The 26,545-nt window shown below is 44.3% G+C and overlaps 2 protein-coding genes across 5 annotated transcripts; both read left to right on the top strand.

The window, feature by feature from the left end:
* Positions 1 to 1,450: 1,450 nt before the first annotated feature.
* LOC134025203 (serine-aspartate repeat-containing protein I-like) lies at positions 1,451 to 10,797 on the top strand (the record flags this gene model as incomplete). The annotated part of the gene is made up of 9 exons (XM_062468104.1): positions 1,451 to 1,869; positions 3,606 to 3,815; positions 5,553 to 5,606; positions 6,521 to 6,646; positions 6,758 to 6,784; positions 7,691 to 7,732; positions 8,049 to 8,075; positions 8,195 to 8,778; positions 8,893 to 10,797. Coding segments are annotated over exons 1-9 (2,994 nt in total), but the record flags the coding sequence as incomplete, so codon positions are not given.
* Positions 10,775 to 26,545, top strand: LOC134024589 (probable serine/threonine-protein kinase kinX). Of its 4 annotated transcripts, none has more exons than XM_062467114.1 (24): positions 10,775 to 10,936; positions 11,200 to 11,349; positions 11,514 to 11,678; positions 12,042 to 12,098; positions 12,967 to 13,008; positions 13,151 to 13,195; positions 13,301 to 13,348; positions 13,540 to 13,590; positions 13,685 to 13,729; positions 13,816 to 13,869; positions 14,050 to 14,100; positions 14,907 to 15,110; positions 15,336 to 15,383; positions 15,564 to 15,602; positions 16,001 to 16,048; positions 16,142 to 16,195; positions 16,586 to 16,633; positions 16,862 to 16,906; positions 17,133 to 17,165; positions 19,592 to 19,639; positions 20,403 to 20,447; positions 20,547 to 20,576; positions 22,607 to 22,651; positions 22,807 to 26,545. In XM_062467114.1, the coding sequence occupies exons 1-24, from the start codon at positions 10,870 to 10,872 to the stop codon at positions 22,953 to 22,955; spliced, it is 1,611 nt and encodes a 536-aa protein (XP_062323098.1). In that variant the 5' UTR covers positions 10,775 to 10,869; the 3' UTR covers positions 22,956 to 26,545. The 4 variants fall into 4 exon arrangements, with proteins under 4 accessions (XP_062323098.1, XP_062323099.1, XP_062323100.1 ...); XM_062467115.1 differs by lacking the exon at positions 19,592 to 19,639 and adding an exon at positions 18,450 to 18,485; XM_062467116.1 differs by lacking the exon at positions 14,050 to 14,100.

Below are 26,545 nucleotides of genomic sequence, written 5' to 3'. Positions count from 1 at the left end.
AATGATTTGCTGGACCTGATGTTAGTTTCCTCCAGGATCACAATGACTCTTTTTGAGAGACTTGTTGCTCTTGTTGGTTAGTTGTAACTGATTTAACTTCTTGTACTTGCTGTGAATTATATTATATTATTGTTGCTTGCTTTTTTCTACAGGTACACTCTTGCACTTTTGAGGTTCATTAGTTAATTTGTAACTTGTTTAACTAAATGCTCTTATGGTTCTCCCCATTGGCACCTATTTGCTTTTCACAATGTATGCTTCATGTTTGGCTACTTGCAATGTTTTGGGGCTATCTCGTTGTTATGATCAGTGACCTATGCACTTTTGTAAAGCTCTCTCTTGGAAGTACTCGCTTTGGATAAAAGTGTCTGCTAAATGAATAAATGAAAATGTAAATAATCATATGATCTGGATTATGATGAAAATATCATAAATTCTTCTAATATGTTTTTGATTTGTTCTAAATAAATATTTGGAATCAAGATAGCTGATGTTGTACCTTGTCCTGTTTTACATTAAGCAACCACTTCCCACTGATCTAGAAAACAAAAGGACATCAGATGAACAAGATAAGCCAGGCTGAAGTGAGGGGTTTGGTATTGCTGTGTGTGTGAGAGTTAATGACCAGATCAGCAGCAGATCAACAAAGTGCAGATGAGCTGTTTCGCCTCCAATCAACAATGTCCACCCGAGCACCATTATACCTTGTCTGCAGCTACTCAGACAGACTGATCTGTAGGGAGGACAGTCAGACAGAACAGTGGGGAACAGAGGGGGGTCTCACTCTGTTTCTCTTTCCCTGTCCCTTCATCTTTCTCTCTCTTTTTTTCTTCCTCTTCATTCTCTCTGTTTAATCTCCATCACCTATCTCTTGCATTTTGCCTCACTCTCTTTCCTTATAGGTTTATCTTTCTCTCCTTCAAAGGATTCATGACAACTAATGACGAGGGTGTTCACACAATGCCAGGTTAGTACAGCAGCTGAACAGTGTGTGTGTGTAGGTGTAAATAGGTAGTACATGTGAAGAGATGTCTTTGCCTGTGGTTGTCCCCATGGCCACCAGAGGGGGAGAGAGAGAGGAAGAGCAGAGAGAAGAGATAGCTGAAAGGACCCTGGTCTGAGGATTATGTGCTTGTGTACGTTTGTGATGCCCCCTCTCTTGCTCCCTCTCTCGATGACAGCTCTGCTCTGGGACTGGGGGGTGGTAGGGATGTTTGACAGGGGTAGTTGGGAGAATGTGTGTGTGTGTTGGAGGGTCACGCCCCTGGCCTAAAAAGGCGAGGCAGTATGAAGCTGCACCTCTAATAATAACCCAGGCCTGGCCAAGAACTGTACAGGCGACCAGGGCTACAGAACAGAGCTGACAGGGCTAAGGTTACCTTGACGTCCCGCTACCACCTACCCCCCCTGCCACCTCCCCCCCTTGCAGATTTCCTGACCCAGCTACACCCAGCACCACCACGGGAAACCTGCTAGCCTTAGTTTGATCTTTTATCTCTCTACAACAATCGGACTCTGGATTGCGGATCTTGCCTCCTCTGTCTCTCCCCACCCTAACCCTCCACCCCCTGTGGACCTGGTCAGTGATCGGGCCCTGGAGTCCTGAGAGGAAGTGCAGCAGGTGGTGTGTCTGTGGTGCTCTCCCATGCTTCCATGTAAGGGGGCTGGGTCCAGTTCCTATCTCAGCAGCATCCTCTAGACCACTAGTCTCAATCTGGACTTAAATCACAGGATCGTCACACGCTTGTGGTGTGCAGGAGCTACATATTTATACTCACGGCAATTTTGTTTACACGTTTCGGAAGGATTAACTACATTGTGGATTTAACATTTTGTTTTTTGTGAGCACCATGACTCTGGCAGTCGAAGGTACAGTATCTACACACCACTAAGTATGTCTTTATATTTTTCCTTATACTCTGGTAACTTACATTCATGATTTTGTTTGACTTAAATGAACAGCACGTTAGATTCTCAGGGACTGTGTTCTGCTTGGTGAAAGGAATGTCCTGACTGAAGGCTTCTAAAAATACTGGCTATCATGTAGCATATTGGCTATTAGCTGGGCAGCCTTGAGCCTTGTGACGTGAACAACGCTGGAGGTTTCTGAGGGGGATGATCTCCTAACTCACACACACAAACACACGCACAAACACACGCACACACAAACACATACAAACACACACAAAACAAAATCTGCTTTGCATTCTCACTGGTTTTCATCTCTGGTCGCTGGTTCTGCAACTACAACCCTGAAAGCCTTTTGGATATTGTAAATTAAAACTTCTTGTTATTATCAAACTTGACAAAGTGCTGGTGAGGATAAGGGTGTACCAAGGCAGACACTACTGCTGTACCTAGTATGGGCCTGATGGAATTCTAATCTTAAAAGAACAGGATGAGGTCATGTGATCATAGAGTTCTTAACATGGTTCTGTTGTGGAATGAGTTGTCATTGACAACCTGCTAGTTAATGAACTGTCCCCATAACAGGGCATGTAACCTCACAGCACGAGACTGTTCCGACTGGTCTCTCTGAACAAGAGTTAACTCTTAATTACCCAGCATGGATAAAGGGTTCGCAGAGGTGTACTGATAGCTGAAGAACTGGTTATCATCTTTAAATACATTTTAATGGAATTTAAAAATTTGAAATTAGTAGTAGTTGTTTGGTTGTTAGTAATATTTTACTGTGTCAGTAAAATAAAGTAGGGTATACCTAAACAAAACCCCAACTACTCCACTGATTGACAGTTGAATAAATAAATATGGCCAGAGATGAGCTTTAGGAATGTCTAGGCAAGGAGGAAAACATACACATTGTGATGATTGAACTGGTTTATTCTTGTTTATGTTGTGTGAGGGTGAGAGGAAGTGAGACATTCAGCAGAGCCACTTGAGTCAGCAGGGCCATTTAGGTGTGCAATACCGCTGGTGGCCAGCAGGGATGATGAGACACAACAGGTGGTCGAAAACCACAGCAGGTCACACATACATACACAGACACATACAGAGACACATACTCACACAGTTTCATAAACCTACAAGCTATGAACACCCGGTCTCAGAAATGCAACATGCTCACTCACACAAAAGATTTTTCAAGCCCATACATATTCACATGTATGTATGCATTTGACTAGTACTAATATGCACCCACTTGAACTTGTCCACTAGGACTCTGCAATCATGTCTGTCTTCTCTGACCCCATCTCTCTTATGACATCCTGTCTGAGAGAACAAACCCAGGATCAAACCTTTGGCCATGAGGCACAGAATTGGTCTCAACCCACTGAGCTAAAGCATATGTTTAACAACGTTTCACAATCATTAACACACTAAGCTAAAGCCCATAGGTCTTGCCTTAGCCCACAGGCCAGTCCTCTAACCCTGCCTTAACTTACTGAGCTAAAAACAGAACCACAGAGTGTTATTCTTAACCTGTCAACCTGTCAACTAACCATATCTCCATGGTGACCAACCTGTCCTGTAACCGCATCTCTATGGCGACAAACCTGTCCTGTAATTGTGTCTTTATGGCGAACAACCTGTCCAGCGACCATGTCTCTATGGCAACCAACCTTTCCTGTAACCGTGTGTTGTAGTGCGTTCCTCCACCACCACCATGGTCATTGAGAGCAGGAGCGGAGAGGCGGGCTCAACCTCTGCACGCAGCTCTAAGAGGACTATGACGGATGACCTCTACACGACCTTCAGCTCGCCTATGGCTTGGATCCTGGTCCTGGCCCTCATCATCACCTGGTCCTTTGTGGCTGTGATCATGTTAGACCTGGCTGACTACAAGAGCCTCTCAGGTAATACCACACGACTGACCTGCACAGCCTACACCACGACTGCATGTTGTCATTCTTTATGCTTCAGTCGCACTGAGACTGAGTCTCTTGAAATGTTGATATACTGAAACTAGATAGATTACATCCCCAAATTGAGATGTCATGTTTGCCTTTAATTGTCAGGTCTAATTTTGGCTTACAGAGGGCAATACCAGCGGTCTCAACAGAAACGTGGGCCAGAACTTGTAGGACTTTTAGAACAGCAGATACTGGAGGTTCTCTACCAGATCTAGTCGAGGGGTGTGGATGTTGCTTCCTGGCAGCCAGCTTATCTGGAGTGACCTATGGGACAATGGGGGCTGGTCTCTTAGGATCACTGGACATCGATTGGCTGAAGGTGGAAGTGTCAGTGACACAGTCCAGATGATTGAGCATTCTCAAAAGCAGCTGTTATTATTGTTTGACAGGAGTGAGATAGAGTAATGCCATCAATATACAGTATAGGCCTGTAACCTTTGCATCTGAAATTAAAGCTAAGATTTTGCTTTGAGACAGGATTTTCCTTCTCCTGTCTCATCTCTGAAACCACCCTGCTCTCACTGGCCAACATGTGTTGTCTGTTACACGAGGTTTCAGTACATGCTCTGTGTCCAGGCCAGATACACTACAGTCCCTTGTCCAATCTCAGGTCCATGCTCAGCTCAGCTGCAATGTACTATCCCAGTAGGGACAGGCAGTGGATGCTGTGTGGTGCAGATAAGCCCTGTTAACTCAGTAGTTGGATACATATTGATTGTGTCCACACCGTATACTGATGGTCAGCCCTGGGGGAGAGAACCTTTTAAAAAGGTGCTGAAACTGCAACTGAATCCAACAACACAGGCCTCACTGTTTTATGATCTGACAGGTCTTTAATAGAGTGTGGCAGTAGTGGTAATCATGGCCGTTCAAGAAGACTGCTGTGTCACGCTGTTTAGGAAGACTGCTGTGTCATTCAAACTTGAGCCCAGAGTTGTGACTGGAGTTGAATGATTCAGAGGGTCTTTATAATTAGATGTTTCTTTACTTTCTTTCAAACCTTATACAATTAACACACTGTGCTTGGCTTACATGATCTGTTTGGAAAAGGTCTCTAAAGTTAGTTGCCATGTCCTATTTCCATTCTTCCTACCTGTGTCTCTATGTTGATGCAGTATGTGTTGACGTTGTTATGACATCATGTTCCAATGTTATTAATGTGTATGTTATAACCCTCATATCTCCTGTCCCATCCTGAGTTAACCACCAGTCACTGGTGGTGGTAAGCTGGTTTGATCACTCTCTCTCCCTGCCATCTCTCTCTCCTGCCCTCTTACTCCCGCTCTCTCTGTCTCTCTCTGCCCCCGACTCTTTCTCACACCACTGCGTCTCTCTCTCTCCGTGCCCACTTTTCACTCCCCCCTTTCCATCACACAATCACTACCGTCAATGACATACAACCCTGGCATGCTGCTCCCTCTATCATGGTCTCTCTCTCTCTCTCTCTCTCTCTCTCTCTCTCTCTCTCTCTCTCTCTCTCTCTCTCTCTCTCTCTCTCTCTCTCTCTCTCTCTCTCTCTCTCTCTCTCTTTCTCCCCATGACTCTCTCCACTTCCTTCTCTCTTTCTCCCCCTCATCTTTCTCGCCCTCTCTGTTCTCCTCTCTTCCCCCCCACCCTCCCATTTTTTGCTGTGCCCCTTTGCTTACTATCTGTCTCTCACCTCGTGCCCCCCCCCCCCAGGTGCACCCCCACCCGCTGTCAGAAAAGCTCTGAAAGATGGAGGCAGGTCTAGAGGCAAGCAAGTCACCGTCTTCTGCTTCTTACACTGCAACCTCTGACCTCAGGTCATGGATAGACGACTGTGTCAGACACTAGCATCTGCATGTCTTTAACCTGGGATCTGCAACATTCATTTGAGCTGTACATTTGCATCCTTTCCATATCCAAAGAGCGACTTAACATTCGGTAATTGTATTATTAATCATCAGGATGTTAGATTCACAAAACCCCAGATTATTGCAACCTTATCCTAGTGGCAGACTTAAAAGGGTCCCAATCCTTCTTTCCTCCCCTTGATCACTATACCACTTCATCCCTAAAATTTACCAAATATCTGAGAGGAGATGAAGAGAGGAGGGCAAAGAAGGAAGTGAGGGACCCAGGAAAGGATCAGACTATTGGGGCGCTTCGAGATGGTCTTGTAGCATGTTTCCCTGTTTCCTTTTCCTGTTTCCTGTTTCTGCCTGCGAGAAGAATGGCAAAGTACAAGGTTCTGTTCCGCGTCAGCTGTGTTGTTGTTTGTTGGCCTGCTAGACCTCAGGGGATGTACCCCCATGTGTGTTGTGATGATCTGGGAAACGGCCCAGTCTGTCTGCAATGCAGACGGTCTGGAACCCCACCAGAGGTGTGAGCTCACATGGTGTGGTCTGAACGCCCGACAGCCACTCAGTACACGAGCTGCTTTGACCTATCAGAATGAATCTCCATGTTTCATGTACTGACACGGGAACAGTACATTTGAATCATGGGCTTCTCTGCTTTCTTCATTTAGTAATTGAGATATTTATTTGTTTGATAGATTGTTTGATAATTTCGTGTAGAATGAGAATTAAGAGCAACAAATGATTCATGAGCAGTTTTCTGGACACAGATCTGTCCACTATACTGCTATACTGGCTCTATGTAATCCCCCCCCCCCCCCCCTACAGGTAGTCTCCACCAGCTCAGCACAGACCCCATGAAGGTGGTCAACGAGGCCATGGTGGAGTCCACTGGTTGGCTTAACATGCTGCTGACCTTCGCATCCAACCTGGTAGCTCCCGAAGATGAAGACAGTATGTATGCACACACACACCAACACTCATACTCGGGAGGGAACCCAATAGAGCTGTGTACTTCTTGTTTCACCTTTAACCTTTCACATTTCCCCTCTCTCTGCATTTTAGGTAACCTATACGCAGTGCGGAAAAAAGGTTTGTATTCCTGCATTCATTTATATTTTGTTACGTACTACATGTCATCTATTATGTCACAACTGTCATCTGTAATTAAATCATTGGTGTTTAATTGATGCAGATTTGAGGTGATGTGTTGCTATGAGTTTTGCGTTGCATGACCACAAAGGGGTACAATCCCTTTTAATATTCCTGGATTAAGACACAGAGCCAAAGGTCACTGTGGAGTTGCACTGCATAGCCCTGGCTGTAGAGCTCAACCGAGTTAAGTCACATGACCTGGTGAAACTGCAGGACACTAGTGACCACTCGTGAAGATGTCTGTAGTATAGACAGAATTATATTGTTCTGTTTTAAGATCATTTTAACTGTCGTGTGAAGGCAGGCATCTTGGGGCTTGGCTTCTGTGAAACATGCCACGATACTGCAGCAAAGCATTATCTGTGTCTTGGCAATGTTTGGAAATGTCTCTTTCTGCATGTCAACAACCCCTAAACACACACATAACCGCGGGATATAGAGGTGCTGCAGAACCCACATACCTATGTATTTACCCCAAAATAAATCAATTCAATTCAATAAGATTAAGATTATTAATTTTTGTATGCTGCTGTAGTGCAGCATGCATTTGTCTTTGCAGAGCTTTAGCCATGTGTTATGTTTTTATGAGTCTGGTCCGTAGACATATATACCATTTGAATACTTGTTTTTCGTATCAAGGTTGGCAATGAGTATCGCGGACAGCGTACAAGCGCTCCGCATAGTCAAGCCTCGCTCTCATACTGGAAGTTCTGTTTTCATGTGACACTCATCAAGTCTAAGTGTCTCTGAACCAATCAGAGAACAGTATTTAATATCAGTTGCCATATCAGTTGCCAGGTCAGCACACTCAAAATGTTGATAATGTGTATGATCATTCCAAAGACATAGGGTGGTACGAGGACGAGGAGGGTGAGGAGGAAGAAGGTACTATGCTTTTTCAGTACACGTTATTAAATCGAGTCACAACATACAGTAAAACTCTTGATGTTCTGGTCCTTGGTTCCCGTTTGCACATCAACATTGTCGATGGCTATGCGCAACTACAAAATACAAAACAAATGTTTCTCTTGCAAATGTGCATGATATTTTTTGTATTGTCACAGCTTGTTACATTGCTACTTACACCTTACTAACAGATCTGTATATCATTAAGCTAGCCATGTGATGTGGTCACACTTTCAATAATTCTGCAACAAATCTAATTGAAATGTTTGGGGTCTTGCCATTCCTCCAATCACAGGAGATTTCCTTCCGGCCCGAAAGAAAGGTTTGTGTCTCTTATATTTTAATGAGATCCTACTTTCATTCATTCTCAGTGTATCACGTGGGTGTGAGACATTAACGTCTCTTTTGGGTCCCAATGTCTTACACATTGTTATACTACAGTTGTAGGGATGCAGCCACCAAAGACTGAAGTGTTAGAGACGGCAGAGGAGGAGGAGGAAGAGGAGGAAGAGGAGCTGGGGGCAGATTCTGATGAGGCCGAGGCTGAGGCAAAGGAGGAGGAGGAAGAGGAGGAAGAGGAGGAAGAGGAGGAAGAGGAGGAAGAGGAGGAGGAAGAGGAGGAAGAGGAGGAAGCAGCCGCTGCCGAAGCAGGTGACGATGACGGCGAGGATGAAGATGATTCTGCAGCTGCTGACGCTGAGGAAGAGGCTGATGAGGCCGAAGAAGAGGAGGCAGCTGCTGATTCCGATGATGTGCAGGTTGAGGAGGAAGGAGAGGAGGAAGGAGAGGAGGCACCTGCAGAAGCAGATAATGATGATGCCGATGGCGAAGACGAAGAGGAATCTCCCGCTGTCGCTGCCGGCGATGACGACGAAGAGGATGACGAAGCCATACCAGAGGAGGAGGCTCCTTCTGTGGATGCTGTCATTGACCAAGATGAGGAAGACGAGGATGTGGCAGAGGTTGCAGCAGTTGACGGGGCGGCTGAAGAGGACGAAGAGGAGGAGGAGGAAGAGGAAGAACATGTCTCTGCAGCCAATGAGGCAGCAGAAGAAGAAGAGGAGGCCGATGCCGCAGCAGCAGATGACAAAGTGGCTGCGGGAAAAGAGGAAGAGGAGGCGGAGGAGGAGGAAGAAGAGGAGGTGGAAGAGCCTGCTGAAGGAACTGCTGCTGCCGAGGCCGACAACGAGGATGATGAAGAGGACGAGGTGAGTGAAGCAGAAGAGGAGGACCAAGAGGCTGCCCCTGCAGGTGAGGAAGGAGACGAGGCAGAGGCGGCTGCCGTGGAGGAAGAGGAGGAAGAGGAGGAAGAGGCTGCTGAAGAAGCTCCTGCCGATGGCGATGACGACGAAGATGACGAGGCAAAGGCAACAGCCGGCGATGTAACTGAAGCAACGGAGGAAGAGGAGGAAGAGGCTGTTGGAGAATCTCCTGCCCCTGCAGCTGCTGTTGCCGATGAGGAAGATGATGAGGAAGATGACGAGGCAGAAGCAGGAGCAGCTGGAGAGGTGACTGATGAAGAGGAGGCAGAGGCTGTTGAAGAATCTCCTGCCGCTGCAGCTGCTGTTGCTGATGAGGAAGATGATGATGAAGGAGATGAGGCAGAGGCAGCTGCCGTGGAGGAAGTGGAGGAAGAGGAGGAAGAGGCTGCTGAAGAAGCTCCTGCTGATGACGATGATGATGAAGATGACGAGGCAGAAGCAACAGCCGGTGATATAACTGAAGCAAGGGAGGAAGAGGAGGATGAGGCTGTTGAAGAATCTCCTGCCCCTGCAGCAGCTGTTGCCGATGAGGAAGATGATGATGAGGAAGAGGACGAGGCAGCTGCAGCTGCACCTGGAGAGGAAGAAGAGGAGGTGGAGGAAGAGTCTGCTGAAGGGGTCACTGCTCCAGGTGCTTCCGAAGGAGACGATGAAGATGAGGAAGAGGACGCTGGGGAGCCGGCTGTTTCTTCTGATGACGATGAGGAAGAGGACGCTGGGGAGCCGGCTGTTTCTTCTGATGACGATGAGGAAGAGGACGCTGGGGAGCCGGCTGTTTCTTCTGATGACGATGAGGAAGAGGACGATGGGGAGCCGGCTGTTTCTTCTGATGAAGATGATGAAGAGGACGCTGGGGAGCCTCCTGTTTCTTCTGATGACGATGAGGAAGAGGACGATGGGGAGCCGGCTGTTTCTTCTGATGACGATGAGGAAGAGGACGATGGGGAGCCGGCTGTTTCTTCTGATGACGATGAGGAAGAGGACGATGGGGAGCCTGCTGTTTCTTCGGCCACTCCGGATGACGGAGAGGAGGACGATGGTGAGGAAGAGGGTGATGACGCTGGTGATGACGCCGGCGATGATGCCGTCGCTGACGTGGACTCCACCGCTGCCACAGTCCCTACTGAAGAAGATGATGATGATGATGTTGAGGAAGCTGACACAACACAGGAAGGGGCGGTTGTTTCTTCCAGTGATGACGCCATGGCTGCAGAACCTGAGGATGATGATGTGGAAGATGATGAAGAGGATGTCCTTTCAACTGAATCGGAAGATGAGACGCCTTTAGCTTCCTCTGTAACTGACGATGACGATGATGATGATGATGATGATGATGATGATGATGAAGATATTGCAGACTCATCACCTGTTGACAGCGTAGCTGATGTTAGCTCAGATGACACAGATGATGATGATGATGATGATGAAGATATTGCAGACTCATCATCTGTTGACAGTGTAGCTGATGTTAGCTCAGATGACACAGATGATGATGAAGATGACAACATTAGCGATGCAGACAGTGAGGACAGTGGTATCCTTGACAGTGGTGATGCTATTTCTGAGGATGATGGCGATGATGATGATAATGATGAGGATGACAAACCAGAAGAGGCATCAGAGGCTGCAGCTATTGGTGACATCAAAGACATTTCAGATGAGGATGATGATGATGATGATGATGATGATGACGATGATGAAGTTCTCAGTCTGGATCTGACCAATGAAAAAGAGGACCTCAATGAGGAGATGCGGGAAACTGACCAAGATGAGGATGAGGATGAGGAAGATGATGAAATCCAATCAGACACCGTAATCAGCACCTCTCCTGAACAAGAACATCTTGCCAAGGATATGGATGATGATGATGATGATGATGATGATGATGAAGAAGAAGATGACCTAACCTTACCTCTGACAGGTAGGGTGGCAAACATTTCACATACTCTCCTCAGGTCTGTTTCTATATTTTAATGCTAACTACATTATTTCTATTCCCATTTCAAACACACACATTTTCATTTAATTGACAATTGTCCCCCCTTTTTTAGAATCTCTCCATTATAATTACCCAAGTCAGATAAAACATCTAATACAGAAATGAAAAAAATATTGTATTGAATAGTTAGCTTATTAAACTGAAGCTAGATTATTATGAAGATACTTGTTCTGTGTCATGTCCAGAGTCCAGTGAGAGCGCTGTGGACGACAGGGTAGAAGACATAGAGCACAAGATAGAAGACATTGAGGGGAAGATTGTGGAAATCGAGGAAAAGATTGTAGATATCGAGGGGAAGATTGAAGACATTGAGGGGAAAGCACTGCACACTGAAGGTGAAAAGACCACCCACAATATTCTTAATTAATTTTCTTAATCAATAAACAATTACATGTTTTAGACAAGTATGAGTAAACTAAATAAAAACTATAGTACAGTGAGAAAACAAATTAACGCTGGTTTGGACAGTAGGGTGAACTCAACATGTATGCACTTGTAGATATACTGCTTACTCAATCAGCGGTTACCATGGATGCGGAGTCAGAGAAGACCATAGAAGAAGAAAAGCAGGAGGAGGAAGAAGAGGACGATGAAGATGAGAATGTTGTCATACCAACAGACAAGCCTGAAGAGATGGCACCAGCAGCCAAGCCTGAACCCACAGGCAAGAATGAAAGAGAGAGATGAAAAGAAAATAAACTGAAAAGGAGAGGGATTATGCATCAGAAAATGATATACCATTCTTTACTAATTATACAGTCCTAAGTAGCCTCCCCAGTGTTGAGTAGTCTGCTGTACATTGTTGTTCAAATGCAAGCCTACTGATGAACAATACATTTAGTAGAGTAATCCACCATAGAGGATTGTAGCAAGTGTCAGTGTGTGCTGGAAAAGCTTGCCACATTGGTAGAGTAAAAATTTAGGGTTAGTAATCATTTGTAATCATTAGTAATCTTTATCTTGTTGTTTTGACCAACTCTCCAAACTCACCCTTCACACTCTTTTATTGTCTTGTTATGTGTTACAGTTTGCACATGTTTGGCACCAGAAACTGAAGAGGCAGTCAAACCTGTGGAGCCAAAAGGTATCACATACTGTCCAGTGGACTGATCATTGGTTGTAGACAACTGACATCTTGACCAACCCGCATTCAGTTAGTGAATATGTGCCAGTCTGGCGCCATCTAATGGATCACTGGCCTCACTCAGAGCCCCAGCCTTAAGGCCTTACTAGACCAGAGTAGGACCTGTTCCCCCCCCCCTCACACACACACACGTGTTTCTACTATTCTGTATAATACTTTTATACATTTCCTACAACTATCATTGCAGAACTTCTCAAGAAAAAGAAGATGAAAGGTAACGAAGTGACGTGAACAAGCTGTTTTCATTGACACTAACAACCGTCATCATAATGTAAAAGTACTGCAGTTACGTGATTCAAGTCTAACGTCCCCCCGCATGACTCCCTAATTCACTGCCTGTTGAATAGGCCTCAACTGAAGACTATAGATATAAAGATAGATACAGAGAGACATACAGGCAGACGGATGTCTCCCACTGTCTGAGCGGTCTCTTCATCTGTACATCTCTCTCTGGGGATCCTGGGTGCTCCTCTATCAGGCATCTTCAGGTGTCTGTTCACCATCAGAGAGATGAAGCAGCCCCTTCCATAAATGTCAATGTTTCTCTGAGGTAGAAATCCATTTCCCTGAGGTCATCTTCCATTGAAGGTTCTTTGGAGTTGGGCAAAGCACAGATTTAGCCAAAGGTGTTTCGAAATGAGAGAAAAAGATCTATTTAAATGATAAAAAAAGTTATATTGTATAAAGTTTATTTCACACAGCTCCTGGGGATGTTGTCACAAAGCTGTCCTGCCTCGGTATGGCTGACAGTTGCTGCTGTGATCTGGAGCTAATTCCGCTGTGTCACAATGTTCTCTCTTCATTTCAGTCGAAGCTCCCAAGAAGGCTCCTGTTGTGCGAACCAGAAAAGGTACTGAAGAACTCAGCTTTGGAACACTCTAATTGTACACTCTAATACCCAAACTTTGTATAGTGAAAATGAAAAGTTCGAATCTCATTGAAAAGGTGGCCATGACAGTGTGTTCTTTCTCTCTGGCGTTCCCCCATCACAGAGCGCGAGGCAGTGTGGCAGAAAGAGGAGAAGAAGAGGAAGAGAGGTAGGATGACTTAGGGATGAGGCAAATAGATAACAAGCAGTGGAGCCAACAATGAACACTGTTGAATCTTGGTGACTTCACGTCTCTCCCCTGTCTTTGACACAGACATGTTCATGAGGAGACTTGACACGGAGGAGATAGTCAAGAAGAGAGGTATATGGGATTCTATCTCTATCGCTTTCTCTTTCTTTCTCTCACTCTGTTGTCATTACGTAAACCACTTGAACAATGCAATGGACCATGCACATTAAGTCATAGTCACGCCGTGTGTTATAGTCATTCTCTCTCTCCTTCCCCCTCTCTCTCTATCTCTCTCCCTCCCTCTCCCTCGCTTTCTGCCTCAGAACCAATAGTTGTCCGTAGGAGGGAACTGAAACCCAAGGCCACAAAGAAAGGTACTTCAGCACCAGATCATCAGGACTGTGACCAGCTCCTTGTGCCTCATGCCCAAAACAGACAGAACTGATGTTTTCCTTCTTTTTCTCTCAGCTGAGGTTGAACCCGCAGAAGATGTGACAGCTCCTCCATCGGAAGGTATAGTAGACAACACACACAGACACACACACATCCACGCACATGTGCACACACACAATAACCACATCAATGCCTGGGTTTTACAGCTGCTCCTTGTCGACCTGCGCCTGTCTACTACCCAGCGCCCCCTGGATGGTATGGTGAGTACTACAGCAGCAGCTACCACAACAACAGCAACTACTCATTCATTCTCATTAATGAATGTATCTGTTCCTGAGACAATCACTTACTGTGCGTCTGTATCTCTACCTGAGAGAACTGCCTACTGTGTGACTGTATCTTTACCTGAGAATATGTTAAATGTGACGTTTATCTTCCAGTGCATCACATAGTCACAGATACTCCATACCCACCTCCGGCAGCCATGACAGGTACTTAGTCTCCTAACTCTCTGAACTCCACAGAACAGTGGCCTCTTCAATGGATAACATTAACACTGTGTATGTTGCTGTTTGTTCTTTGTCCTGGTGTACAGTAGGCCAATAATATACTGTATTAATCAGATAATCTGTAACCAAGAATGTTTTTGTTTTGTGCTGCCAAGCTGAATTTTCATTTCATTGTGTGTGTTGCTTTGAGTTCTGTTGTTTGTACAGGTTGTTGGTTGTAGTCTTTCAGATCATACTCGTGTATAGACCTGTGGTTGTGTCTGTTTGCTGACACGTCCTTTGTGCTGAGATAGTGTGTGTGTGGTGTCAGGGGTAGGTGGGGGGGGGATCTTGGACTCCATATCTCCTAACATGATGGACTGCAGGACCTATATAAACAGATGAACCGTACACTGTGCTAATGTGTGCTAGTCTTATTCCATGTATTAGGGGGTTTCAATAATCCAACCCAATCTGTTTGTCTGCAACATCTCCTTTCACAGTATCTCAGATGCATTAGCTGAAGAGCACAAAGTGCTCACTTGCAGGAAACACTTTACATACCTTTTCCAAACAAGTAGTTGCAAAGCACATGTCCTGTGTGTGATTTGTGCCCTGAAGCTTAGTGAGCAGATGTGTCTGCTAGCAGGCTTCTTTGTTCAGCCGTGTTACGTAATCCCCCCGTCTGCACTTGCTCCCCCGCTCATCCTTGTCAAGTTTCAGATCAACTGATCAGGTATATTGTTTAAAACATTGTGTTTACAAATGTCCCAAGGTAGTGAGTGGTATGCATACCTCATTGTCTCCAGGATCTCAGATGCCAGTTCTGACATCACATCCTGTCCAGCAAGCTCCTCCCATGCAGCCCCTCCAGTTCTCTGGTCCTCCTCAGCCACTGGCTCCTGAGACTGAGACTGAGGCTGAAGCCCCTGCTCCAGCCCCAGCCCCTGTCCTTTCCCCAGCCCCAGCCCCAGACTCAGCCCCAGCGACAGTTCCTGTGACTAAACCTGAAGGTAATTCGAACTTCTGTTAAACACAAACAGAAGTTCTTGGTCAGTATCTAACCAAGACAGAGCTAAGTAATCAATTTGCTGTGCTTGATATTACACACATACATTTAGCAGTTAGACAGTCCTCCTGTCTCGTACCACACTATTCATCCATGTCATCTGTCCTCCTGAGTGCTCTGCTTCTGAAAAGAAAGGCAGCAGCTGACAAACATCTGCTCTTCTTTGTAGAACAAGAAGTTTCTGCAGAGAAGCCGAAGGCTGCGGCTACAAAGAAAGGTAACTGTTTGGTGCCCTGAGTTACCATTCAACATCAACTGATCAAGTGACACTCCAACACCATTCCATTTGTCTTTTATCTGTTTTACTCCCCCCCTTTCTCTTCATGCTTCTCTCTCTCTCACACCCTCTCTTTCTCTCTATGTTTCTCTTGTTTGCCCTGATCACGACTCATTCCAGCGGCTCAGGACAAGGCCAGGGCCGCACCTGCAGAGCTGGGTAAGCACTCGTGGAATCGCTTCAGCATGTCTGTGCTGACGGACAGAGGAAACATTGATGTAGTGATGTGTGTTATAGATGACTAGATATTATCTTTGTGTTTCCTCATAATACTTCTAAAGAAGGACCATGTGACTATGAAACCTAAACAAAATCACATTGATAGCTGCTTTCAAACTCTGGTTTGATGAAAGGTATAAAGCCTTGAAGCAGAAGTTGAACTGAACAGTACATGTTGAATAATATTTACACGAGTAAATCAACTTGAGATATATTATGTCCTTTGAACTTGATGTACCTATCTTTGTCACCAGGTGTTGCAACAAGTGCCAAGAAGCCAGAACATTACATTACAGTTTCATGTTCTTTAACTTTTCTTTCCGGGTTTGCTGTTCTAGTACCTGCGGAGACCAAAGAAAAGAGCAAACCAGCAGTCATAGAGAAAGGTGCAGAACACCAGTCCTTAGATATGTCTTCAGATAGACCTGTGTTTTCAAGGGTTGTTGTTTGTGTAAGGTTGTGTTCTTACATTTTTACAGAGGCTGTTGTCGCCAAAGAAAAAGTCAAAACTACAGCTTCCAAGAAAGCTACAGGTACAGCCTCTGACATGATTAAAAGGTTATGCTGTGCTTGAAGTGAAATGTATCCTCTTAAAGTCAGTGTGTAAACAACTTCCCAGACAAATGGCTGTTGCCACAAAGAAAGGCAAACACCAAACAACCTGAGATCATGCAAGCAGTCAGACACAGATACTGAGCAAGTTGAGTTAAGAGAGTAATGGAAGAGTTATGAGACATAACATTACACCCATTCATAACTTAACTATAAGTCAGCAAAATAATTATTTTACAACATATAGCAGGGAATGGTGCTATCCAATGCTATCCATCCTATCGATCATTACTTTTCTTTCTATTTTCTAATAAAAGCCTGTCAGATTTACAGCTAAGTTAAGGGAGGGATCTTGTTCTTGTTTGTCTCAGACGTTGCTGCCTCCAAGACCAAAACAAAAACCTCTACTGAGAAGAAAGGTATGCCACTGTGTTGGTTGCATCATCCTGTACCACCACTGGGATGACAGTTTGACACTGCACTCAGTGACACTTACTGCAGGCATACTAATCAGATATCGAAATAGAGAACTTTTGTTTTCTGTAGCCAGAAGCCAAAGAAAGGTGAAGGCTTGTCTGAATATGTCTAGTGAATTTTCTTTCCTCAGTCAGAGACAGTACATCCTCTTTGTTCCGTTCTCCTCTCAGTTTCTACAGTGAAGGAAGAGAAGCCAGCCAAATCAGCTGATCAAGGTAAACAGACAAAGACACAGATATGTCCTTCCAAGAGAGTACTTTAGAATTGATTGCTTTTGTGGAACAAGTGACCATTATCCTGTTATTTATATATCAATATTAACATGCATCAACATGTTATATCATCAAACAGTTATTTGTCAAACCTTACATTTTCACTTGGTTCATCCAGTGTTGACTATAAATGCAAACAATGTGAGACTAATGAAACTTATCTTTTCAGCTAAAGAGAAACCAAAAGTAGCAGACAAGAAAGGTACAGTATGGTAACAGATGATGACATCAATGAATGCTTCCATATTCAGGGTGGGGAGGATTCTAATGAGGAGTTGAAGCTATTTTGAACTCTATGAAGGCGCTACAGTCTGAGAGCTTCGCCAGTGTGGTGATTCTAAAGATAATGTGAGGAGACTTTTACCCTGAGTTCCACCCCTCTGGGTGTCCATGTGTGTAGGTCAGAGGCGGAGACACAGTGGCGTGTCTGACCCAAGCACATGCTCCTCTCCTGCCCCCCCTCCTCCTCTCCTCTGCTCCTTCCATCCTCCACTCCTGAATTATCATGCTCTGTATCTGGAGTACTAGAAAAGGCTCCCCTCAATAGGTCACCCTCTCTTTCTCTCTCTCTCTCTGTCTCTCTCTCTCTGTCTGTCTTTTTCTCTTTCTGTTTTTCTCTGTCTTTATCTCTCTGTCTCTCTGACACTCCCTCTCTATCCATCTCTCTCAGTCTCTCTGTCTCTCTGTCTATCTGTCTATCTGTCACTCTCAGTCTCTCTCTCTCTCTCTCTCTCTCTCTCTCTCTCTCTCTCTCTCTCTCTCTCTCTCTCTCTCTCTCTCTCTCTCTCTCTCTCCCTCTCTCTGTGTCTTACTGTCTCTCTCTGTCCTCTCTTTCATTTCTTCTTTTACTTTCCCCCTCTCCTTATCTCTCCCTCTCTCTGGCGAGGGGTCTATGATGCATGTCAGGGTAGAGCGGATGGGTGATTTACTGACTAATGCTGTATAAAAACAACAACGACACTGGCAGCAACAACAGCAATGGCAACAACAACATCAACAACAAACAATACACTCCACTTACTGAGGCCTGAAATTAAACCAAACATCAATGCAGAGACGCAGCTTTGCTGAGGAGTGAAACTATGTCGATAATGACAACTCTCTGATGTTGGCAGGGCTGACTTCACAAAGGCTTTGATTGTATGAGCGTAACATTTGACGTAATTACAGGATATATTTTTCCATTGTTAGATATGAGCTTCCGCAGAATTACAGTGTGCAGAACTTTCTGTTTGTGTGCTCAACACAGATTTATTCAATCTTAGGTTTTAACTTTGGTTTAACTTGAACCGGTGCTGTATGTCAGTGTGTCATAGGATGGCCTGAAGCAAGGCATGTCAATGGTGTTTGATGCATCCATCTCTCGGCTAGATCATGATGCACTCTCCCTGTCACTCAAATATCCATCTCTCTCTCTCTATGCCTTGCCTTTCTGTCTCTCTCTCTCTCTTTCCCTTGTGTCTCTCTATCCTTTTTGTATGAACAGAAGACAAGCATAAGATGCTGAAGACTACACCAGACAGGGAGTTCTTGTTCTTTGTCTCAACATGGTATTCCACAGATTCCAGAAGCCCACTTTTCCCTTTAGGTTCAGTTCCAAAACCAGAAGGCTGTTCCACTACCACTACAGTGGTCGCATACGTAATGAATATGTACAGTATGAATATATATAAACAAGCTAGTGACTGAGCTTTTCTCACTCTCTCCTCACCTGTATAATCCCTGTTTACATGGTGGAGAAGAGCTCACGATTCCTCTAGAGGGGGATGAGCATGCTTTGCAGTTCCAGCAAAAGCATGCAGAGGCAGGGTGGTCTTGATGGTAGGGTGGGTAGAAGGCAGTCGATTCTACCCTCAAGCCTTGAGTAGGCGTAACATTCTTTATTTGTTTAGATGACACATACTGTACAATTTTGGATAGGGTGTACTGTATGGGGCTGTACTATAGATAGGTTTTAGTACTACTGTTTGTAGCCAAAGTGTACTTTGGAGAATCTTTAGTGTCATAGGAATTGGCCATTAGTGAGGCTTCATCCCTTACCCTCACCCTTTTCCTGATCAAACATCTGGAATCCTCTGATTTATGAGCATGACAGAGCACCTCTCAGTGAAACTATGCCATTGACACACCAGGAGTTTGCATGAGTTTAACCTATTCCAGTCTATTACACGTGCTGTTCCAAGCAAAACACCAGCACCTCTATTAATGAACATGATGGATGAAGAAAAGAGAGGGGGGGAAATATATATTGAAATGTGGAGGTATTGATTTCTGTAGGTGTGACCGGGGGAGACAGAATATCAATAAACCTTGAAAAGAAATTAATCAGATTAATTGATTTCCTGAAGTCAATGTGGATGAAGGGATCAATAAACTGTTGCAGCAGGAGTCTCAATTTGTCATGCTACTTTAGTCCTATTAGACACAGTTACTGGGAATAGAACTACAGTACATGATTGACTTCTTTGCAAGTCCACTATTGAATATTTGGCTCACGTAATTATCCTGGCTTCTTGATCATGTTTTTGTCCACCTTTGAAATAGTTATTATTGTTTTTCACTCTGGGGTTTAGAATGGCTCTCATGGTATTGGTAATGCAACGTCTTGTCTGTTTCTTTATCTTTCAGTCACAGCCAGACCTACTGCAGCTAAGACACAACCGCCTGCTCAAGCTTGTACGTAAACAACCACAAAAAAAAGGATATCTGGTTCTTGTTTTGGGATTAATGCTCCTGTTTAACATGTTTGTGGATTAACAGTTTGGAATATTGTGTTTATCTTTTTAAATTCCTCATATTGCGTCGTGTATTCTTGAAAGTATCCTCCTCAGAAGCCCTCCAGATGGAGCATGCCTTTTGGTTCTGCCAGAGCTTCCCAGTGTGCTACAGTACACCACAACAGCAGTTGTCTGATTACCTGCCAGGCATATTTATCCTCCTTGTACTTATCAAATAGCAAACTCAGCCTGACAACAGGAAATTGGAGGTGTCAGACTACATTGTTCCAGACAAAGCCAAGGCAGACATTTCTCTGTGTTTACTCGACATCCCCAATCAGGTTTTAAAAAGCGTTCCAGAGGTTTGCACTCTGACTGTCGTTAATATTGTTACATTTCTCAGTACACAATTCGCAGCGCATTAGTATGAGATCACTCACACTCCCAGCGTGATTGGAGGAGAAGTTTCTGCATGGAGAAACTGCAATTATAGGATGTGTCATGCTGTGTTAAAGCAAGGGGAGAACACACCAGAGATTATGAACGAAACTCAGTGAAGCTTCAATGGCAGGTCATAATCAGTCTATCTTTTCCTTTTTGCGGTTCTTTTATCGCTTTCCTTTTGTGTTCCTCTTTCTCTTTTCGTTCTCTTCTCTTCCTTCCTTCCTTCCTTCCTTCCTTCCCTCCCCCCCTCCCCCCCCCCTCTTTCTCTCTTCTCTCAGCCAAAGCTGAGAAGACAGAAAAGAAGCCTGTGAAGGAGAGTAAAGGTGAGTGAGCCGTGTGTCGCCATGGTCACCTCCACCCTTGGATCTCTCTCTCTCGTCAGCCTCGTCTGATCGCCCGTCTTTGTTCTCCTCTCTCCTCAGATGCAGATGTCGCACAGTCGGCTAAAGCCAGTGAGTATCTTATCTGGAGGCCTGCAGCCCAGATAAGCCAGGGGCTCTCTGGGGTACAGCTAGGCAGGGCTGTGATGCGGTTAGATACACAGCAGTCTATACTGTTGCACACTGGGACTGAGAGAGGGGAGAGAATGGGGGCTGAGGAAAGGCTAAATCAAAGCTGAAACGTGGCTAGGAATGAATGACAATATGTGTAGGTCGCATTGAGCCCTGATGCAGCCATTGGAGGTCCTGTTAGCCTCTCATGGTTTCCTTGACCCAGAGGAAGTTCCTCCCTAGACTCACCACATGGTGGTGCTGTGGCTAACACTGGATCTGTACATAAGAAGATGTGTCATTTTATTTATAAGTTTATCCAAAGCGCCGTGCAGGGGGACACACAGTATCTGTACACAAGCTGTTTCGGTCTATCATACCAACCCAGCAGGAAACATCATACTGATAAGTGCTCCATGCTAATCATGCTAACAATGATGTGGCTATGAAATAATGACGCAATCCTATAATCTTATGTTTGCTGTTTATAGAGAAGAGGGCCAGATCATCTTTGGCTTCTATTCGTGTGTCAAGGTATTCTCCTGTGGTCAGCTCACCAGGTCACACTCTGCAGGCATAACAACAATTACATCAATTAAGAAAGGATAAGGAAATGAATTTAGTGGGAAAAACGGAACCGTGTTGATCCGATTGGTAGAAATACTACGCATTGGGCAGCATTTAGTAATTGGAGGAAGCGATTATGTTTAGTTGTAGACAATATTAACACTTTCTAGATTGATTGATTGTTTCAATAACCATGCATTGATGCCATTGGGAGAGTGCTCTATCGAGTAAGCCAGTGGAGTTTTCATAGTCTGGTCTTGCAGCCCCCCCCACCCACCCCCCCACCCCAACACACACACTCCCTATATCTCTCCCCTGTCTCTCTCTGTCACTCTCACTCGCTCTCTGTCTCCCTCTGTCTCTCCTTCTCTTTCTCCAGTCACTCCCTGGGTGGTGTGTGGACAAGTGTTTTGACAATTTGCAGGTTCTAGGACCCAGGAGCTTGTCTTGTGTTGCTCTTTACATTTCACACTTCCATTAACTGTTTTGTTTACATCCCTGGGGACCAAAACCCTTTAAGTCTATTTGAATATATTTGATTCAACGAACCAACCAACAACTCTTTTTCTCTTTTCTATTCACTTTCTCTCTTTCTCTCCAGCTCTCTCTCCTATTATGTTTCTCACTCTATCTCTCAATTTCTTTTCTTTCTCGCTATAATTTTCCCCTTTTCTCTGTCACTTTCATTTTCTCATTTTCCTCTGTTTTGTTCTCTCCTTTTCTCCGTTGTTTCTCTCCCTCTCTCGAACCATTTGTCTCTCTGCTCTCTGTCACTCGGCTCTCTCTTTCTCTAATGAGGAAACCTTTTCCTCCCATCTCTCTCCCCCACTCTGCGACAGCTCTTTTATCCATCCCAGAATTCTGTGAAGGTCATCCCACCTGTACGGTTTGCTATTTGATATTCCCAGCACCATCCTCCCAGCAGTGGTCTCTCTCCAGGCTGGTCTCTCTGGTCTGCTGTTCTCCCCAGAGACAGTCTCTCCAATGGCAGCAGCATCACCATGCTATTGTAGTCTCTCTAAAAGGGCTGAAGTCCTACAGGGAGGGAATGGCTGTGCACTCCAAACTTCCTCCGGTGAAAGAGAGATGAGGAGGACGAGGAGGAGAGGGGGGGGTTGGAGGTGGAGAGGACAGAGCTACACCATCACATTGTGCTTGAAGGAGAATAAATACATGAGAATCTGGGCATATGATGAGCTACCTTTTCCCCTTCGCTAACACTGTCAGTCTGTTTTAGTCTTTCTTCATTTCCCTCATGCTCTACTCCCCTCCCATGCCTGTCTGTCCCAACGCTCTCCCTGCCTCTCTCTTCCTTCCCCTCATCATCTCTCTCTTTCTCTCTCTGCCTCATTCCATCCTTCCCTGCCTCTTTCTCTCTCTTACCCTTTCACACATTCATCCCATGCTCTATTGTGTTCCCCTAGAAGAGCCTCAGGCTGATGAAAAAGTTACAGAGAAGAAGAAGCCAGGTGAGACAGATGGATTTGACACCTGTATAATATCAGACTTTCACTTACTATGTATCATATATTCTTTCATAAATCCATCTATTCACCCATTGGTCCATCCATCTATCCATCCATCCATCAAATCATGTGTTACTACTTATGTTCCTGTGTTCCAGGCCAGAGATACTTCCAGTGCATTTTCATGGGCGGAAAAAATGCCCAGTACCCTCTGCGTCCTTTCACTCCGGCCATGCCTCCAGTCATGCCCCCAGCTGCCATGCGGGCCATGATGGAGCAGCACAGAGCTAGAGCGGCAGGCCAGTAGGCCAACCCCCGACCCCTGACCTCTGCTAGCCATACAGCCTCCAGACAGCATGGGGTGCTGTCTACATTCACCACTCTGCTGCAAGGTTCTTCATGACTCCTCTACAACATCTGAGGACAACTAATGACTAAAAGGAAAAGGAGGATGAAGACCAGAGCTGTTATATTTATTTATTCATCTTTTCAGCGGTCAAACTCCCGTGCAATTTTAGGTCTGTTTAAAGGTACAGTCCACTGTTTAGTTTCCCTGCTCTTTTAACTGGTTTAAATGTTGTGTTTTCTGGCCTGCTCCTGTCTTCAGTATTGTATGTGCTCTTCTTCTCAATTTGTATTTATAGTTGTTTAAGGGTTGTTAAAAAATTGTTTAACTATTTATTTGTCTCACTATTAACAACTTTTGCTTACATTGTTAGCAAGCAATAGAGTGGAGCCTTTACTTCACTTTAACAAAGCAAAATGTGTGTCACTAAGCTGAAATACAATGTACATTGAGACCATGTTGATATTGGAAATCACAGTTTACATTTTTGCGCACTCTTCTACTATCAGGCATCCTTCTCTAATAATTTGTTGTATATTTATTATGACATTCAAGTGCACTATGAATCATTTAAGCACATATGTTGAATTATGTATTTCACATAGAGTGAATGGAGACAAGGATCTTCAACTCCTGAATTAATTCGATTTACTTTCCCCTGAAAAGATATTAGGGCTTTTATTCAGGCATCCTGTCTACCAGGGTCAGACTGGCCGTCGGGAGAGTCGGGAGATTTCCCAAACGGCCGGTCAAACGGCCACGGCATAATGAAAAAAATAATATATATATAATAATAATACACGGCCTTGGGCCGGTCTGCGTTTCAAAGTCCCGGGCCATTTTTCAGTCCCAGTCCAGACCTGCTGTCTACAGTTCTTGACCATATTTTTATAAAACAAAAACAACAAAATTATAATTGAGGGGGATCTGTTCTGCCCTGTTCTGTTCTGTTCTGTTATCTAAGTGTCCTCATTTGTTTCCTGTGCCACGTCCTGTTGTCATCTTCATCAGCTTGCTGCCTGAAGTGTATGTGTGCTAAGTATCATGGGAAAAGTTTAAATGCTAAATAGACTCACGGGAGCAGATGCTATTTATCTGAACAACTTTGGTCTCTCAGAGGAGTGTGTGAGGTTGAGTGTGTGAAGCCATAAAGAGTTTGTGTAGCTGTGAAGAGAGTGCGCGACTGGAGAATTATCTGAATCTAGTATCTGTGTATGCATCTCTACCAGTGTTTGCAACCTTTTAGGGTTTTAAGTGGCTAGCATGAGGTAGCACTTCCTTATCTCCATCTGTGTCTGATGGACCAGTGGCATCAGGTGGCTAACTACCATAATCTGGTGTACCTGCCTGTCAAATATGGAGCCTTCGGTGCCTTCTCTCAAACCTTTGCAAACATTACTCATTTATACATGTATGTGCTGAAGGGAGTAGTGTATGTTGTTGCTGTAATAGAGCATTGTTGTTGTTGTGGGGGAGTATGATGTCAACAACAGGTGGTGTGTGTAGTGCTACCCTGTTTGTTATCTGGGAGAGAGAAACTATGGACATAAGTCTGTCCACGACTACAACATGACCAACTATGATTCTTGTGAGACGGTGATACGATTGTCCTTATTTGATGACATCACGACTGTCATGTTCCTACTACGGCACTGAAGAGTGCCCTTATTGTGACAGTAGTGCGGCTGGGTAGATGCTCAGCATGTCCTACTGAAATCGAGACAGATTGAAGAGGTCTTGAAGACCTACTGAAACAGAAACAGACATTCAAAATACCTACTTATATTTATACTATACTTGATGACCATGTGCGTGCTACTGTTGGACGGTGTGAGAGGCGTCCTTGGTGGCAGAGAAGGGAAGCTTATAAAATGGCACCAGAGCAGAGACTTGGTACTGTACCTGTCTGCAAGGACAAAACGATTCCTCGCTGCTCTGAGTGTGTGTGACCTCCTGAGATGGACAATTTGTTGACCAGAACGATCTTCACCGATTCTTTCTGCAGTTGCAGAAATAGTATCTGCGTCGACACAGTTAACCACACTGCAGGGAATAGCCTGCAAGTAGTACCAGGCAGCCAGTAAGTTCAGTTGGCAGCAATGCTAAGAGCTCAGAGAGGAAGTAGGCCACAGGAAGTAGCAGACTTTGATCTTCCTGAGTATGAGGGAGCTGTTTCCTGCTTCCACAGGGAACATGACTGTGTGATTATATTGTTGTTGTTGTTGATGTGTCTGACTCATAGCTTGAAGCACATTTCAGCTGATAGTCTATGATCGACCAACGGATGAACAACCAGGATTATTTTTTTTTATTATTTTTTTTCTAAGTAACTGTGGCTCACATTTCATGATCAAGCAGACTCAGCCATGAGTATCCTAAACATTCAGATGCTCTTGTTGAAAGATGCCAAAGCATTACTTTAAAGAAACATACTCATGACAGCTGTTTAAGAAATGTCACTAGCTGTAACTACTATGTCTTACCTTTCTATTCTTTATGATCAGAGTAGTTTGTTTACTTTAGGACACGGTTGGGTCAGGGATTATGGACCTGCCTTGGTTTATTGCTGCATCACACAGGCTTTTGGAAAGTTCACCCCTGTTTGCAGTTCAGATGGGTCATGCCTTATTTAAGGTGCACTTGTTTGATTGTAACCAGCACACTAAAACCTGTAGATCAGTGGCCATAATGACCAAGAGTTAGACAAATCAAATATGCCTCAAGTGCTTTAAAATACTTTCAAATGACTGATCCATGTAGTTGTCCTAAATTTCAACCCAGCCGACGTGGAGCCGATGTGTCAGTATTTGGTCTTTAGACCTCAGATCTACTCCACAGTCAGCCAAACCACTGTATGGATTTGAAACTTGCTCAACGGAACTGGCTCAACGGAACTGACTGATAATGATTATGATTGCATTATGTGTTGAATCTGGGAGTTCAAAATATACTGTAGCCATTTTAAGAGAGAAAGATACATAGAAATGATAGGTTTCCTTCTTTGATATTCTTCTTTTAATTTCTAAAATGTTATGCATGACCAATATCATTTAAACAATTAGCGAATATTAGCTAAACACGACGTTCAATGTAACTTTACCACAGGTAGTCATGGTCTCTAGTGGAAATACATAAATAGATGTATAAATAGACAAAAATTACACTTTTTAAAAGGCAGTAAAAACATCTGTCCGAGACATATGTCTTGGATTTAACATAAAACTAGACTACACTTGATGTGTTACTTTGTAGGATCATGTTGCAGACTATAACTTTGAATGCTGCTTTGACCTACTATGCATTTTTTTGGTAACACATCATTTACTCGGTAGGTTTGATTTCATGTTTTACTGTAATCTTTTGTTCAATCTTGCCACATTCTCAGTTTGTTTATTAATTATACTCTCACAGTTGCTGATAGCCTACATTTTGAAGCTATTATATCTCCTACATTTGATAAACAGCAGCCCTTTTGTTTAGTTCAGTGCTGATCACTGCATGAAGTCACTAGTTGGAAGATCATTTGGTGTTGTTGTTTTCTTTAACACTCA

Source organism: Osmerus eperlanus, chromosome 8 (genome assembly GCF_963692335.1).
Source record: "Osmerus eperlanus chromosome 8, fOsmEpe2.1, whole genome shotgun sequence".
In the NCBI taxonomy this organism is placed as follows: Eukaryota; Metazoa; Chordata; class Actinopteri; order Osmeriformes; family Osmeridae; genus Osmerus; species Osmerus eperlanus.
The sequence above is the reverse complement of the archived record's forward strand: the minus strand, read 5'-3'. Positions and strand labels throughout refer to the sequence as shown.